Here is an 18,107-nt window from a genome sequence, read left to right on the forward strand (position 1 = left end):
GAATGGACAAAAATTTGGGATGTGTATTTTCAGCATACAGCTGATTTTTTTTCATATTTTCTTGTGATACTGTTGAAATGTTTTTTATGAAAAAGCAACATAAAATATTAATTGGAATTTCTTAAATCTTCAGAGCAAAACATTTACAGACCTGACTCCATACACATACTACTTGCTCAAAGTCTATGTAAGAGTCAAGGGTGAGACGAAGGAATTCCCTCCAGTTGAACCATTTGTGTTCCGTACAGAAGTTGGGGGTAAGTATTGGATACAATGCATCTGGGGTTGACAAAATCAAATAAAGTAATGAAATGTAAACTTTTATTTCTTCATTTTTCATTCCAGTATACAATTTTATGAACCCTTTGAGATTTTGGGGTTTCCAAAACACGTGTGGTATAGTGCACTCCATTCTGGTTTTATTACTTATTATTTAAAGATAATTTTCTTTAGTGGCTTGCCGCAAATATGTTGTTCATGATAGAATATTTGTTTTGGTGCCACTTTAAATCCTTATAATTGTACTGTATATTGGTATCTTTGAAAATGCTATAAAACAAAATTATATTGTTAGAATGAAGCTTTAAAGATGTTGAAGAGCAAGCATTACTTTCTTATCATAAATATACAAGAAATGTAAACGATATTTAGAAATCATTACTGCATCATGAGGCATTATTAGTAAATCTTTCCAATGATTTATGTATTATTACTATTTATGTCAGTTGTTGCATATGAAGAAGTAAAGAAAAATAGGTATATAGATATGGTTTGGTAAAATGATGTCTTTGAACGTCAAAATACTTTGGTTAATTTTTATTCACTTTTTACATTTGATGTCATTTGAATCTCACAAGATGAAATTTGCAAAACGTCATTGGGATCTCAAAGGATTAATTGATTATATCAGTTGTAGTTCTGGTACTATAAGAAGCCAGAAGACTTGAGATGTATCCACTAGAATACAGATAATATCTTTTTATTGCTATTTCAACATCCTACGCCATGAATATAAAAAAGTGTGATTACATTTACCCTCCCCCTTCTTATATATTTTAATTTAGGTGTGACATGACCCTTTAATTTCTAATGGTAGGAAGTATCCATTTTGCCTTAATACTACTACTGTTCCTCCTTTTTAGGTAGACTTGAATGAGTCTATTTGTGTACATTCCTTAAGCAAAAATATAATGCTAATGATATTTTTATTTAATTTATTCCACTTTTCCTTCCCAGTTCCCAGTCCTCCTGTGGATGTTGCTGTTCATCAGGTTGAAGATGATGTTATTGTGTCTTGGAAGCCACCTGTGAGTCCTAATGGTCCAATTGCCAATTACAAAGTGTAAGTGTTGGTCATATTGTGTACTGCTTAAGGTTCATTATGGGTATAGTGCAGTATAATATGAAAGGCACGATTATTAATGTACATGCATATGGACCAGGCTGAAAGACTGAACTAAATACAAGCCTGTAAGTGACAAAAAAGGAAAATGAAAAAGAATAAAAATATGGATACTTTTTATTAATGATGATTTGAGAAGACATAGTGTATTGAACTAAATGGATGCCGTTCTTAACACAAGTACTTTTAATACTATAAAATAGCTTATCAAGACCACTTGGTTACATATTTAGACTAATAAGGTTTTTCTGAAGCATTTGTACTAAGAGCATGAAGTAGAACAAGATTGGACAGCTAGATGGAAAGAGACTAGAAGGAATTGATGAAAGGGACAACAGAAAGATATACAACTGAGACATATGGGACACTGCAAATACTTTGGGTTTCGGTAAAAAAATAACAGGTTTAGACTTGGGAAAAACCTGGTTTTGGTTGCTGCCACGAGTCCCCAGACAAGTTGCCTGTATGGTCCCACCAAGGGCTACATAAGACAAACCAATAAATATCAAGTTCTTATAGCTGATCTTGGAAAGAAATAGTGCCTGTTGGCACAGTAGCAGAGTATAAAAGGACTTAAGGCAGGAAGGATTTTCATTCTGCCTAAAGTAGTTACCCTGAGTATTCACCCTTCCACAGATGAGTCAACACTACCTGATTTGGCCATTTTTGCCACTGCTCACCAGGTCTGTGAAAGAAATCATTCACCAGAGGCTCCCCCACCTCTTTGTCAGGGAAAACAAGTGGGCTTGAGGAGGGAAAGTATGTGGGTTTGAGGAGTTGCAGCAGCTATCAAAAACTGGGTTCTCCTGTGCCAAAATCTGATTTTTGGTATTGTAACGGCTGATTTGTCCTCAGAGGAGCCTATGAAAATCTTGGCAGATGATGAAATGGGCTACCTCCTAAGTAAGGAATCCCAACAACCGAAATGAAAAATTGGTGTGTGGCAAAGCTGTGTAAGTGATTACTGATATTCTTTCAGTCAGGATTCCTGCTAGAGATTAACAATGAAGAAGGAGAGGAAAGTAAGTTTATATAATGTACATAAATGGCTCTGCCAAATTATGTTAGGGTGGAGCGCAGGATAACCACTGACCCAGCAATATCAGAAGTACTGTGGTATTGAGGAGGCCAGGACTTACCACCTACTGACACTGTGTGGTTAAACTTCTTAGATTGCATGGCAGTAGTGTTGGACTTACTGCCCATGGTGACCACCCTGTAAAGTCGTGGACTTAATTGAAGGGAAGTTCTGAAAAAAACTGGCAAGGTGTTTACCTTCTGGAAGTCATGTGACTTGAAAAGAGTAGTGGAGGTCTGCCTTTTTAATTGGGGACACATGATAATTCTCAGCCCATGTAGGGAGTGTATTTTTTTATAGAGTTCAGGAAAAGAGGACCATCAGGGTCATAAACAATGACATCTTGGTAAACATGAAGTAACTGGACCTGGCATATCATCTTATCTGTAATACTGAATTCCAGTAGAAGAATAGGAGATTTCCTTTTCAATAGTTTCTATTCTTGCCCAGAGTGATAGGCCAGGGGACAAAAGCAAGCGATGGCTAGATGTATGGGTGATGAAGCATTGTCCTCATCTTAGAAAGCTGAGGTCACTGATTTAGGCTTCTGAAGCCAAGATGGTCAAGAAAACCACCTTTTGCATCATATGGGTGGTAGTTGCATTGGGAAAACTAAATTGAGGAGTCTACAGGACCAGGTAATGGAAGCTCTTGCAAGAGCTGGCCTTGGCATTCTGAAGGACTGGATAAGAAAACTAAAGGTTTCTGTATTTAAGTGAGAGCCAAACCTATAGAACAAGGGCTTCAACAGCAAAACCTTGTACAGTATGTCATAATTGTGGTACAGGCAGTCCCCGGTTATCGGCGGGCCTTCTGTTCCGACAGTGTGATGATAAGCAAAAATCACTGATAATCGAAAATCGGCAATTTTTGGCACTTATTGCCGCCAATAACCATAGATTGGCTCCTCTGTTAGGTATGTATCAGCACCAGTATCCGATGATCGGCACCGATAAATGGAAATCGGCAATTTTAGATGCCGAAAATTGCCAATTTTTGTCATTAGACAAGCCCCATAAAACTGGATTGCCTATAACCGAGCCCGCCAATAACCGGGGACTGCCTGTATTAACATGGTGCTTGCCCTCCAATAGAGGATCAGGAAATTTCGAATGGTTTCAACTGAAATTTCAACCAGGCTTTCCATGTAGTAGTAATCCAACCACACTTCACATATGCAGTGGTATTGCCTTATAGATTAGGTTTGCAGTTTCTGCACCAGTACCTACCAATGTTAGATAGATCATTTTCACGGTAGACTAGTTATAGAAAATTCACACATGAAGGTTCCCTGTAGGGGGTAGTGCTATCAACGCACCTCATGCAATGCTATACTGAAGGTTCTTTGCAGCATCCCTTAGGCCTCTAGCTGCAACCCAGATCATTCCTTTTATTGAACCTCCATTCATATTCTCTTTCTTCCATCTTTCTCTCCACACCTCCTAACAGTTGTTTCATAGAGGAACTACAAGGTTTTCCTCCTGTTACACCCTTCAAACCTTACTACTCTAAATTTCCCTTTCAGTGCTGAATGACCTCATAGGTTGCAGCGCTTGGCCTTTGGCCTAAATTCTATATTCTGTTCTATTTCTACTACACTTGAAGGTGGTAACTCAGAATGGAGATTACCATCCCTCCCACTGAATAGGATAAAAGAATAGATGGCAGTGAGATTTGAGCAGAACAAACCAAAAATTGTGAGGCAGTTTCAAGGACAAAAGGTAATTATTTTCATTGAAGGTTGTCAGTAAAACCTTCGAAATCTGGGACAGTGGAGGAAAGAGGTTGATTATCTTCCCTCTGTTCCACAGTCATGTTGGAGTGGATCTCTTAATATTGATTGACTGTCCAGGTTTGGAGACTTACTCTGGAAATTGATGGTTCTTTCATATAGCAAACAGGTCCACTTCCTGATGAAGCTAATTGGCATTCACTTGAAAGGAGGAATTGTTCAACATCCACATGATTGAAGTTGCTGTCTGCCTCAAAGTCAGCTGTTATATTGAGTGACTGTGTGGTGGATTGTTGACAAGTGTCACTTCCTTGCCTGAGCCTTCCAAAAGATAGACAGTATGAATGCATTCTGCCAGGCCTCCTGATACACATCATATTGTCTAAGACCAACTAAATATAGGCCTCTTTTGGGGCTTCAGTTTTCTGATAGACAGGAAGATGGTCATAAGTTCCAGGAAATTGAAGTGACACTTCTGAAACAGGTGACCATCTTCCAGCTACCTGATGATCCATCTAATGGGTTCCTCAACCTGTCAAGTATATATATATATATATATATATATATATATATATATATATATATATATATATATATATATATATGAATGTCTTTCCTGTAATACTACAGTGTAATATGAAAATAAGAAGGCCCATAAAACACTATTTAAACGTTGAAACCATATATTTCGGGCACTTGTTTCTGTGCCCCTGTTCACTGGTAGAATATGGACAGGTGGAAAGTTACAATGGTATATATACAAAAACATGAAGTGTTTTATGGGCCTTCTTATTTTCATATTACACTGTAGTATTACAGGAAAAGACATTCATTTTGCCCATTATGGAACATCACAGTTTACGCCAGTTTTAGGCTTCAACCCAGCTGTCAAGCACATCTTCAGACGGTACGAACGGCTAGTACATGGGTTACACAAGAGGAAGAATCAGAGAAATTTTCTACAAGAATGCCTACAGGAACAAGTTTCTCCCAAAATGTACGGTTTCACGCGTTGGACATGGCGTCAGACCCATTTCGGACTCCATCCGCACATTCCTCCAAGACAGAATACAAGCCACACACCAAGACATCTATGTGATTAGAAGAAAAATAAGTGAGCTAGCCACGTCACTTCGCCTCATGTGCAGGGATGATGGTATGTACAGATATCTTTCATATTTTTGTGCTATCAGGTGCTATTGAAAACAGTGAGTCCCACTCCAGAAATTTGTGCTACAAATTAAAAAAGACTGATTAGGAACAGAGTATGGAATAATCTTGGCCTTCCCAATAATGTGCTGAATCTCTCTAACCATCCCCTCACTGCAGAAGAACAGACCGTTTTAAATCTTGGAGTTTCATTCGCTCTAAAACCTGGTCCCGAGAGTAATCTTAATTTCCTAGTTGCTTTTGATAAACATTTTGCAAAAAACAATTATGACAAGAAAGAGGCATGTCTCAAAGGCATTTTGCTAAATGTCTTGGAGCAAAATAACAACAAAAATTCGCTCCCCGAAAAGATTCCAAAATGCATTAGTTAGCTTAAGAAAAGGGGGGATATCATCATCACAAAATCTGACAAAGACGGGAAAATAGTTCTGTTAGACAAGGAGACATACATCAATAAAGTTCAAGAACTTCTAAACGATGCGGAGACCTACGACAAATTAACGAAAAGATCCCACAACAAATATTGCTGCTCAGTTTAACAAATCAGTTAGAACCATAGGGGCAATAAAAAGACATAGAATTACTAGAGACATTCAAGGTAATCAACCCTCTCTCCCTATTTTTACGGCCTCCAAAAACACATAAAGATGGGATTCCTTTACGCCCCCATAATATCTAGCAGGGGCTCTTTCATGTACAAATTATCAAAATGGCTGCAGACTTGTTATCACCCTTTCTAGGAACCTTTTCATCCTCCCACGTCAAACATGCAGAAGATTTCATACAAAAATTTAATAGTTTAAACATCCTCAAACAACATCAAACTGCTCAGTCTAGACGTCGATTCATTATTCACTAAAGTCCCGATTGCCGACGTGTTGTTTTTCTTAGAGGAAGTTACAACCATATGAAGACCATTTTCCTCTTGGCATAGATAAAACTTTAAAACTTATCAACCTCTGTGTAACTAACAACGTGTTTTCTTTCAATGGTAATTTTTACAAACAAAAATTTGGCTGTAGCATGGGAAGTCCCCTATCACCCCTTCTAGCAAACTTGTACATGGAATATTTCAAACAGAACTTTTGTCGTCTATCAAACCCCATAATATGATCTGGCTTAGATACGTAGATGATATCTTTACTTTCTGGGACAATAGCTGGGGACTTTAAGGAATTTTTAATAGGCTAAATTCGCTAGTTCCGACCATAAAATTTAAAACAGAATGGGAAAAGGACGGAAAACTGCCGTTCCTAGATGTACTGATCATAAGAAAACAGAACAGGTATGCATTTACAGTATATAGAAAACCCACCTTCGCTGTCTCCTACATTCATTTCTTAAGCTACCAGACGTCTCCGTAAAAATCATGGTAGGGTGCAACCTATTCCTCAGAGGACTTAGGATATGTTCAAATGAGTACCTGGATCAAGAATTTAACACGATCCGCCAACACCTAACGCAACTGCTCTATCCACCACACATTATCGAGAGGCTATTAATAAAATATACTACAGAGGTCCCACTCACAACAGACAAATAGATTTCAACAACAAAATAAAGCTTCCATCTGATGAAAACATCCAAAAGGCCACCGAGCAACTCAGTTCTAATAATCCTTTCATTTTCCATTATCCCAAATCCATCGGGAGTTCGGCTGGTTAACGTATACTTAAATAACAAAGGGAAGAAGCCGGAGTTTACAAGATACCGTGTAGTAATTGTCATGACATCTATGTAGGCGAGACAGGTAGATCGCTCGCAAAGAATAACAGAGCACAAAAGATCAGTGCGTTACGCCGGAGAGTTCGGGAATTTTCCTACATATTAGAAATACAGGGCATGTCATTAACTGGGAGAGGCGGAGTTGGTTTTCAAGAGTAGCTGTCCATACAAAAAGAAAGATGCTGGAATCTGCTATCATCAATCAAACCAACAATATGAACCTGTCAGGAGGACATTGGAAATCGGACGCCATTGACACCTTAATCCTCGGACCCCTTCTGAAGAGGATGACCCAAGAAACACGACCGCCAGATCCATCGCGTAAACGGGAGCTAATGAATAAAAACCACTAGGGAATTTGGTCAATCTCCTCCTTCTTAAACGCCACCTCCTTAACATCGGAGGCCTAAGGCCACACCTTCATGTTTTTGTATATATACCATTGTAACTTTCCACCTGTCCATATTCTACCAGTGAACAGGGCACAGAAACAAGTGCCCGAAATATATGGTTTCAACGTTTAAATAGTGTTTTATGGGCCTTCTTATTTTCATATATATATATATATATATATATATATATATATATATATATATATATATATATATATATATATATATATATATATATATATATATATATATATATATATATATATGTATATTATATATATATATATATATATATATATATATATATATATATATATATATACATATATGTATATATATAATATATATATATATGTATATATATAATATATATATATAATATATATATATATATATATATATATATATATATATATATATATATATATATATATTATATATATATATAATATATATATATATATATATATATATATATATATACATATATATATATATATATATATATTATATATATATATATATTATATATATATATAATATATATAATATATATATATATATATATATATATATATATATATATATATATATATATATATATATATATATATATATATATATATATATATATATATATATATATATATATATATATATATATATATATATATATATATATATATATATATATATATATATAGGCATCATTTTGTGAGGGGGTTAGGTTCTTGCATGCATGTCAGAAGTCGATTTTAACATAAAATGGTTTGTAATTCAGTCTACTGGTATATATAGCCTACCCATATCCTAGCTACACCTACCATGGTTTTATCACCATGAGTATATTTTTATACAGTAACTTTAGTATCACTCTTCACAACAATGTTTATACAGTATTCATTTGTTTTACTAAGAATTCAGTAAATTTGCCTATTTACGTTTGTTGTGGTCCCTTACCTAGAATTATACTAATGAGTATTGCACCACCCATATTGTGCTGTAGACTAGACTCTTAGTTTATTATTTTTAAAAAATGCATTAAGAAATTATTAATCTTCTGTTTTAATGTAATCATTGATTTCCCATTTTGCCTGGTAATATCACGGAAACCTTGCTTATGTAACTTACTTTTCGTGTATGCAACTTACCCCTTGTTTACATCTCGCCTACATGTGACATTTCATTCTATGCAAAGACACAATTTAGCTTTTTTTTTTTTTAAAGTTTTAACTGGATATCATACTTGATTCGTTTAAAGTACACAGAAGAATGTTTTATCACTGTTAATATTATATTTCATTTAACTAATTAATTGTCCAATTCATCTCAATATTTGTATAACTTGCCCTACGTTTACATCTAGGTTTCATTTGCTTCAGTGGTAAGCTAGTGGTAACTGCACCCAAAATAAAATCTGTTTAACCCTATTCCAGTTGACTCTGATGAATATTGCACCATAGTAATTCTGTACAGTATTGGAAAGTACTTTACTGTTACTGATCTCAACCAATTTCCATTTTATCATAAAGTTACAAAACGTTTTTGTGATTTTTGAGTGTCGTGTGAGGTACGTGTTTGATGTTTACATTTTTGCATTTACTGTTGTTGTTATTTTAAGTTTATTCTGAGAATGGTAATTAACTCGGTTTTTGCATGGGAAATGTAATACTTTATCCTTTCTTTATCAATACACTTTCTCACTGCCTTGTTACCTGAACATTATGCAAACTGAATCGTCTTGTGAATGTTTTGAACAATCCAATACTTGTGATGAATTCTTGTTGATATTCATTGCCTGCACATTCCCATTAAGGGTCTGAAACAGACTTTTAGCCTTTGCTTGGATGGTAATAAGGCTTAATGGTGTTTGTTTTTTAATGTGGTCTTCTATCTTCACCATTGATAACCGTTCCATTTCATGGATTGGCCCTTGCCTTTGCTTCGTACTTACATTAGAGTTCATTGAAGCAAATCTGTAAACAGCTGCATGTATGTGTTCTCGATCCTTAAAAATTGTCAACTCTTGAATGTAGAATTTCTAGGTCACATGCTGTTGTCCTTATTTGGTTTCCTCCTCCATATTGAGTAATCACATTCACTTTTAATTCCAAGTTGATATTCTTTCTTGTATCCTTTCTTGCCTTTTTGGAGGCTGAATTGTCGAAGATGAAAGTTTCCTTTTTGCCGACATACTGCAGCTTATTAACCCTTATTGGATGGGAATCCTCATATAAGTATCCACAACAGGTTTTGAGTAATGGACGGGATAACTCATATGAGTATTAATATTACTTGCTATTTGGTTTGGATGAACTTAGCAGGAAAAATGTTCATAGTACTTCAGTGGGCCGTAAATGACTTATGGCAACTATAATAGCTCAGCACGGGAGAGACATTGATTAGTATGCCTTGAGATTTCAGAGGGGAATGCACTGCCTCTCTGCAGCTCCAGGATGTCTTTTTATTTATTTACTCATAAACATACCCAGGGATTTCTGTTGGTTTTATTTCTGATCTTTTATGGTAGTATGTTAGCTATAATTGTACTTTTTCAAAGAAAAATGCAAAGAAATATTAGAAAAAACCTGTGTTACAAAAAGTTACTGCATCTCCCCATCTCAGTAAATCTCATAATATTTTACAACAAATATACTCAGACTTTGTTACAGATTTTAGTGCTTATGTGTTATGATATTGTGTGAGCTGTAATTATAATTTTACGATATAAAATAAGATAAATTATTAGAAAAAACATGCATAACTTGGTAAAATTAACATATTGTTATGAGTGTCTTGTAAAAGAGGCCCCACACAGGGTTGTAAATAGTCATTTTGAACTTCCCATGGAAGGTAGTGAAAAGTTTTTAGAATGTTTTTCTTATACCATGTGCATTTGCATATCTTCCTCTTTCCATTGATATATATTTTTTTTCTGAAAGTGGCCAACCTTAAAGTTTGCCCGGTCTAGGGGTGTGCATGGTATATGTTTAGCCCATCCCTTAAGGGTTAAAAACTTTTCAAACAATAAATGAAGTGCAAAAGAGAGAGAGAGAGAGCTACAGACTGCAGCTTGTGTACAATTTGACTGTAATGTGCGTCAGAGAACTTTTGTGTAAATATTTTAGATGGACGAATACCAAACTGTTAGTCAATCCTTCCAATCTAGCCAAACTGCGTAAACAATCCTTCCAATCTAGCCAAACATTCTTAAGTCATTGTTTATTTGTATGATCATATACCGTGCTGGATGTACATGTTTGATATTGCAAGGCCAGCTTTACATGCATTGCTGGGACTGCCACTCATAAGCGCTGCCAGCTGCACGATGTTTTGTAAGTTTTTACAGTTTTTTTATAGTTTTCGGATTTTCGTAATTTTTTTCGTTGGTGTCGTAAATGCGGATTGTCGTAAGTTGACGCCTATCTGTAGAAGCATTAAATTTAAGCCATTCCTAAGAATATATGTATTATTAAATCTCTTGGTGTGGGCAGTTATTCGAGGTTGTGTTCCAAAGCCTTTGGAGCAGACCAGATCTCACTTAATTATAGGTTGAGTTGCAAAGCTAGAGCCAAATCAACTTCATTGACATTCAGTCACACTAGAAATTAGTGCCAATTTTAGGGCAGTGACATGGAGGTGCTGCTCAGCATTTTCATGGTTTTACTGCAGAAATTTAACCCATGATAATTAAGATATTTTTTTGTCAGATCTGCAGTGGGCTAAGTTATTCTGATTGGGAGGGTTGGAAGGAATTTTCATTTATCTTCCTCTTCATCTTGATACCTACATTTAGCACCGTATGAAACAAACCTACTTTTTAGGAGAGTACTTAGGGAACTGGATTTTATTTCTCTATTAGGTACAGGCCATTGCATTTACACTGTCTAATTTCTACAGCGACATTTTAATTCCTATCGGGGCACCTTACATCTGTGAGAAAGGATTTCTTCTCGTGAAGGACTTCGACCCTCATCAGCAGAAATAAATGAGTTATTACCTGTGTCTTCCCACCTAATGGCAATTAAGGATCTTACTAATGGGATTGTAGTGAACAAAAATTTTGGCTATAAAAAACATTTTCATAAGGACAAACCCATTTATCAAAGGGGTAATGCTTTCATATCCCCATATTCATTATGTTTAGTTTCTCTTTGTGCACAACAGAAAGAGGTGGAGTGATGAAGAGCACCATGGAAAGGTTTTGGCATGAACTGTGGGAACTTCTTGGGATTTTCTCTAAGAAATAAGCCATCCAGGATTGTTAGGTTTGTATTGAAAGACGTGGTTTTATACAACAGAAAGTGTTTTCTTTAGAAGGGTTTGTATTTAGCTCCTGATGCATTCTGTTTATGGTTGTGAGTGAAAATCATTAATCATGAAGCTTTATATCCTTTTTCTTCTTTTTAGATCTATGTCTCCTCCCATGCCACCAAGACAAGTTCTTATTTCTGGAAATGCTACAAATATAACAGTACCATCATCATCTATAGAAAGTCCATGTAAAGTCTGGGTATGTATATGTGGTTGTTTTATCTTTTATTTTTTGTTAATTTGTGCCTTAAATCTTTCCTGTAATGTTCTATATCTATGGTGTATAAAATAGCTCCTAAAGGTAGAGTATTTGTTCCTACACAAATACAAACCATTGGTCTTTGCATATGGATAACTTTTGGCGCAGCTGGAAGTCCAGCTGTTAAACTTTTGCAAGACTGTTATGGTGACAGTTACCCAAGGTAGTCGCTGAAGTGCCGCCCACCCAACTGGGATGCATTCAAATCTCTTCAGTCTACTCTTGGCAGCCCTCTCGACAAGACGTGCTTTTATTCTCTGTCCTGCCTTTCGGCCTTTTTCCTCTTGTATTTTTTTTTTATTTCTGTAATTTCAAATATTGATTTGGATATACAGTATTGAAACAAATGTGTATTTTGATATTTTAAGACATGTCAGTATGATTTGTTTCTATGTCTTCAGTGGTATAATTACTTAGTCTTACTGTGTAGTAAGCTTAGATGTGGTTTTTCTTCCTTTATATCGTTGTTGTTTTGCAAACAACTCCGTCTAGGTGTGTGTTTAATTAATTTCTTTTTTAGTCATGTAATGTTTTGATTCAAACTACACAGTTTTTGGGATTGTAGTAATGTTTTTGTCTTTCAGTTGTTGTGTAAATAGAGAAGGTTGAGTTTGTGTTGCAGCCAAGGGTTTCGTGCGTGGATTTGTCTTACTTAACGTAGCAAGTTTTCCTCCACTCTCTCAACATGAATGTTAATGGCACAAGTCCCGACTACGTGCTCAGGACTAGTCAGAATTTACCATCTTGTCTCTTTTCTGTCTTGGGAGGGGGTTGTGAGTTGTACAGCTCACTCCCTTTCCTTAAATACAGATATATTTCTTTTCCTTTCTCTCAGGGTGGTAAGTTTATACCCTTCCTGAAGAGGGAAGGCATATTTTTTGTTTCTTTTCAGGCCCTATAGTTCAGAGCTTGTTTTGTTTGTGGACTCCCCTGTCTTCTTCCACAACTGTTGTCAGCCCTGCTGCTCACCTTGAAGTCAGACGGCGGCGTGTTCTCAGATCTTGTGAGCCTTCAACGTTCTCTTCGCTCTCCCAGTGTTGTCACTCTCAGGTTTTGGTATAACTCGACCAACAAGTTCTGTGGTGGAAGCTTGGAACCAAGCCAGATCTAACGGCAGTGTGTTCCTTTCAAAGCCTGGGAGCCCCATGTATGTGGTGACTTAGAGGTTGTTACCCTCCTGGGACAGTGGGGGCAGCGCCATTTTGTTCTTCTTTTCCAGGATCAGATGCAGAATTTACATCGCCATTCAGGGGTACCAATCTGAGATGGACTGCTTCTCTGATGTAGCCTTCGTCAGCTTCTGTGGCTTTGTCTCCCTTCCGATGTTTTGTCATCTGGTGCCCTTCGCTTTGGTTGCCCTTTTGTCATATATATATACGAAATAAACTTGTATTATCACACATATTAGAATATTACACACAGTAATTTCTGCGTTGGTAAGTGTCATATGCTCCTGTTACGTCACGGATGGGATCGTGGTGTCATGGCTAGTTCTTATGAGGTCATCAACTGATTCCTCTGACATAGTTTCGATTGATTGACTCTGCCTCTGAAGATGTTGGGGTTTTTTGGGAATTCTTTGCTGTTTCTTCATATATATGTATACTTTGGTGAGGCCCTCCTGGTTGCAGTAGAAGTCAAAGAAGAGAATCCTTTCGCTATTGTCATCTTCGCCTTCTTCATTCGATGCTCTTCCTCATCTATGGACTTGGATTTCTTCGTGTCATGGGTCTCTCTCCAGGACCCTGCTACACAGAGCACCAGGTGCACGGTTTCCTTGTATATGCCAAGTTGAAGAGGTAACCTGTGTCGCCTGTACTAGTTTCGGGAATATTCCCCGAACTAGTATCCTCTGCCTGTGTTTCTACGGAGACACATCGACATTCGTCCTGTATGTGACTCGGTAATTCCTTCCAAGTTCTTTGGTTTCTTTGGAAATCTGAGACTCGGAGGATGCTTGTCTCAAGCGTTCGGCTTTGGTCGAAGGTTCCGCTCGAGCAGGAGACACTGTTGTCTTCGGAACTCTGAGCTGACAATTCTCACCAGATGGTTCAAGATAGAAGCAGCATTGGAAATTCTAGCAGACATTCCAGCCAGAGAGTTGACGCACCTCTTCATTGGACGTGAGACATTCTGGGTGTTTGGGGATGTGTTTCCAGCATAGGCTTTGTTGCTTCAATGCACGTTCATGACTTAGTCACCATAGTTCCAGAGATCCATGGACATGACCAGATTCGACATTCATCTTCCCGTGAACCCCGTGTTCAAGGACACCCAGCCAAAGAAGTGATGCACTTTTCTTGACAAATGTGAAGGATTCTGCATGGCGTGGGCGTGCTTCCACCCTAGGACTGCTGTCAACTCGATGTTCGAACGTCCATGACATTAGTCACCATCTTTCCACACTTGTCTAGATGGTCCTCTGATCTTCATTAAAATTTTCTCGACTGGGTAATGTTGCATGCCTGAGTCCATGAAAACACGCCGTACATGCAGTTGGTTCATATCAGTTGGTCGTCTCATACGTTCGGACATGACAGCACGGACATGCGGCCGTCGCATGGGGATGTGTGGAAGATATCCCAAGGTGGCATGTCCAGGAATGGACTATCGACCTTGCTTGGGTGAAAGGTTGAGAAGAGAATGGGATGGCCTACAGGTGTGCTGCGTTAAAGCGCCGTTTCCTGTCCATTCACCGCCTTCTTCATTCTGTCGAGCGAAGAGAATTGATATAACTTGAGTGGACATCTAGAATGGATCAGAATCATTTCCACAGTCTTCCGAATCACGGCCACCCACGGCTGTGCGACTTCTGTCCACAGCCACGTGAGTCACAACCATGCCTGTCGGTGACAACCAGCCAAAGTTTGAGGGCTGATTCTGCACATGCACTTGCCCTCGTCCGTGGTTGTGACTTTATCAAGTCTGTCCATTGATGCAACTCTTCACGATGTTGAGGATGTGACTCGTCAAGAGTGGGGAAAGATTGGAGAGGTCTTCTGTTTCCAATCAAGACACACACACACACACACACACACACACACACACACACACACACACACACACTTCTGTTTCCAATCAACTCTCTCTCTCTCTCTCTCTCTCTCTCTCTCTCTCTCTCTCTCTGATTTGCAGAATAAGAGTTTCTGTCCTCTTGTGAAGTGGTTATTGATCTCATGCATGAACTAGTATGAATCTCGTCTAAGCTCAGGAAAGGATTCAAGAACACCTGGATTTTCTTGGCTAAGGACAGATTAGACTATAGTGTGGAAGAGAGAATGAGCGAGATGACTGGTCTCTTTTCTTTCCCTTTTTCCTTTCTTCTCTACCTATGGACAGTTGAAAAATGACACATTATACGCTGGAGCTGGCTTGATGCTTGTGAGTGTTTCAGTCTTGCTGTTACAGCATTTATATGTTCCATACAACATACAAATATGCTTCGCAGTAGCCTGTACTTCTCTCTCCAGCAAGGGGATTGACGAGGAGTGGCAGTCACATTGCATGAGGCTGACATGGTTTGTTGCTTGAACAGATTTAGTTGCCTGTACTTACTTCTCTCCAGCAAGGGAATTGACGAGGAGTGGCAGTCACATTGCATGTGGCTGACATGGTTTGTTGCTTGAACAGATTTAGTTGTCTTTGACTTCCATATATAGCCTTTACTTCTCTCTCCAGCAAGGGGAGTGAGGAGTGGTGACAAACCCATTGCATATGGCTGACATGGTTTGTTGCTTGAACACATAAAGTTTTCTTTGATTTCTATATCTGCAGTGAACTCCTCTTTTGATTAGATTACTGAACTTGGGTCATGATAGGGGATCTCCTCATAGGACATCTCCTCTATTGATGATGCACCTTCCATTGACAGTACTGGGACATCTCTGTCGACGGTACAGTCCGTTGAGAGTAGAGTACTTAGCACATTTCTACATAGAACATCTTATCATAGTATTTCATCACCTTGTAGATGCGCAGTTTTTACATCTAACTTATAACGATTCCAATCTTTGTTTTATTACTGTCAAACAAAATTTTAAAATTTCGGCATTGCATGCAGGAACATCTTTTTTCCATTCGGCCATTTCTTCTTCAAAACCTCTAGCTACCAGTCTTGCTTTACATATCCTTTCCCCCCCTTTTACCTTTTCATTTACTACAGTATCCATCTTGTAGATATAGCTTTTTGTCCGTCATTTACCTCCTCATATACCTTGGTTTTTCTCTCCAACTTTGCAGTTCTTTTTCTTTAGCTTCAATTATGCTTCTTTTTTCAAATCCTAGCAAAACCTCTTCTTCATCTTCAGTTTTTTCTACATGACTATAATCTCTTTAAGTTAACCTATCCCTTGTCACCCGACTGTGAGTCTTCTACATTGTATGAATGAGCCCAAGATTTGCTTGATCTTTTTCTTGTAAGACTTAATATAGTCCACTCTTCTACTTGTATTGCATTTTTGTTTATAGCTCTAACTGTATTTCTCTTTTTGAATTTGGGTATCTCTTCTATTAACTCATCTTCTGTTACCTCACTTTCTTCTTCTATTACCTCACCTTTCCCTTCATCTTCCAGTGGTTCCTCTGCCAAATCTCTTTCTATAGTCTCTTCTATATATGCATTCCTTCTCCAGCCTGTTATCATCTCATTTCCTTCCTGCTTATCTATATTCCCTTTCTTTTGGTGCATGGGATTCATCTTTCACAGTGTGTGTATTGTCTATTTTAGGTATCTTTTCTTTTTTGGTGGTTGTCTTTGAATCTAGTAACATATATTCTAGCTACTTCTCATAGAGAATCCCCAGTTTAATCACTACTGTTTTCCCCGATACTCCCACCACCTGAGTAGGTCCTTTCCATTCATTTTCATTTTCTCTCTTATAGCATACCTTGCCTCCCACAACTGCTTCAAATTTATGCTATGACATTTTTGTTTAAAGCAATTCTTATTTAATTACAAGACTCATTTTTGACAACACTTCTCTGGCCTTATGCATTGTGTTCAGTGTGTCCCTTACTATGCTTTCCTCTATACCTTTCTCTCTGCTTGCAGGACTTGAACTTTCTTCTCCCATTAAATTAGGCAAAGAAGGTTTTTCCCCAAATACTAATTGGTTAGGGGAGAAACCACCATTATTTATTAAGCAGTTCCTAGCACTCACTACCCATTTTAATGCTATGGACCAATCCACTTCCTCATCATCTTTCATCTCTCTTAAGCTTTCTTTGATTATGCCTCCAGTCTTTTCACACAGTCCATTGCTCCATGGAGATTCAGATCCTGTGGCCAATACTTTAATATTCCATCTTTCTGCCATCCTCCTTACTTTTTCATTTTGAAATTCTCCCCTGTTGTCTGATAATATTTTAGAAGGTGCTCCAGATATAGCAAACCACCCGTCAAAAAGTGTCTTTATAATCGTTTCTGGTTTCTTGTCTGTTATCCAAAAGCCTGACAATACCTCAACCATATCTACCATTACCAAGAATTTTTTCTTCTATCTCTCCCACATCCATTGCTACAACTTCATTAAATGTTTTACTCCAAGAAAATCCCACAACTGGTTTAGCTGGGTTTCTTTTGTATCTTTTATATACCTCACAACTGGCAATTAAGTTTGTTAGTAACTTTTTTATTTCATCTTTTTCTTCTGTTATCTTCCATATTTTATCTCCACTTCCGTGACCAAATTGTAGATTTAACTTCATCATTGCACCTTTAATTTCCCTTAGACTCTCTCCCATTCATCCCTCCAGTAACAATTCTTCTACCTTCCTCCTCAAAATTGGTATTCTTGAGTGGCCATGTTTTTCTTCTCTTAACTTTACCTTCATTTCCCCTAATACTGCTATTGTAACACAATTCTCTTTTAGATTTATATTCATACCCATTTTACTCATGGTTTTCTTACCTATTAACCACGGTACATCACCCTGCAAAATTTCTGTCTTCAAATAAAACATTGTTTTTCAATATCACTGGTATTTCCATTAATCCTTTCGACTTGTATGATGACTTACCAAAATTAAATACTTTA

At 37.4% G+C, this 18,107-nt stretch overlaps 1 protein-coding gene across 1 annotated transcript in view; it reads left to right on the plus strand.

The window, feature by feature from the left end:
- Positions 1-18,107, plus strand: part of LOC136826787 (sortilin-related receptor-like) — a 330,233-nt gene that overhangs the window by 289,037 nt on the left and 23,089 nt on the right. Inside the window, exons 28-30 of the mRNA XM_067084222.1 lie at positions 134-257; positions 1,237-1,342; positions 11,910-12,012. Coding sequence (XP_066940323.1) covers positions 134-257; positions 1,237-1,342; positions 11,910-12,012 — 333 coding nt within the window. The remainder of the gene's footprint in view (positions 1-133; positions 258-1,236; positions 1,343-11,909; positions 12,013-18,107) is intronic.

The sequence above is a fragment of the Macrobrachium rosenbergii genome, chromosome 41 (genome assembly GCF_040412425.1).
Source record: "Macrobrachium rosenbergii isolate ZJJX-2024 chromosome 41, ASM4041242v1, whole genome shotgun sequence".
Lineage (NCBI taxonomy): Eukaryota > Metazoa > Arthropoda > Malacostraca > Decapoda > Palaemonidae > Macrobrachium > Macrobrachium rosenbergii.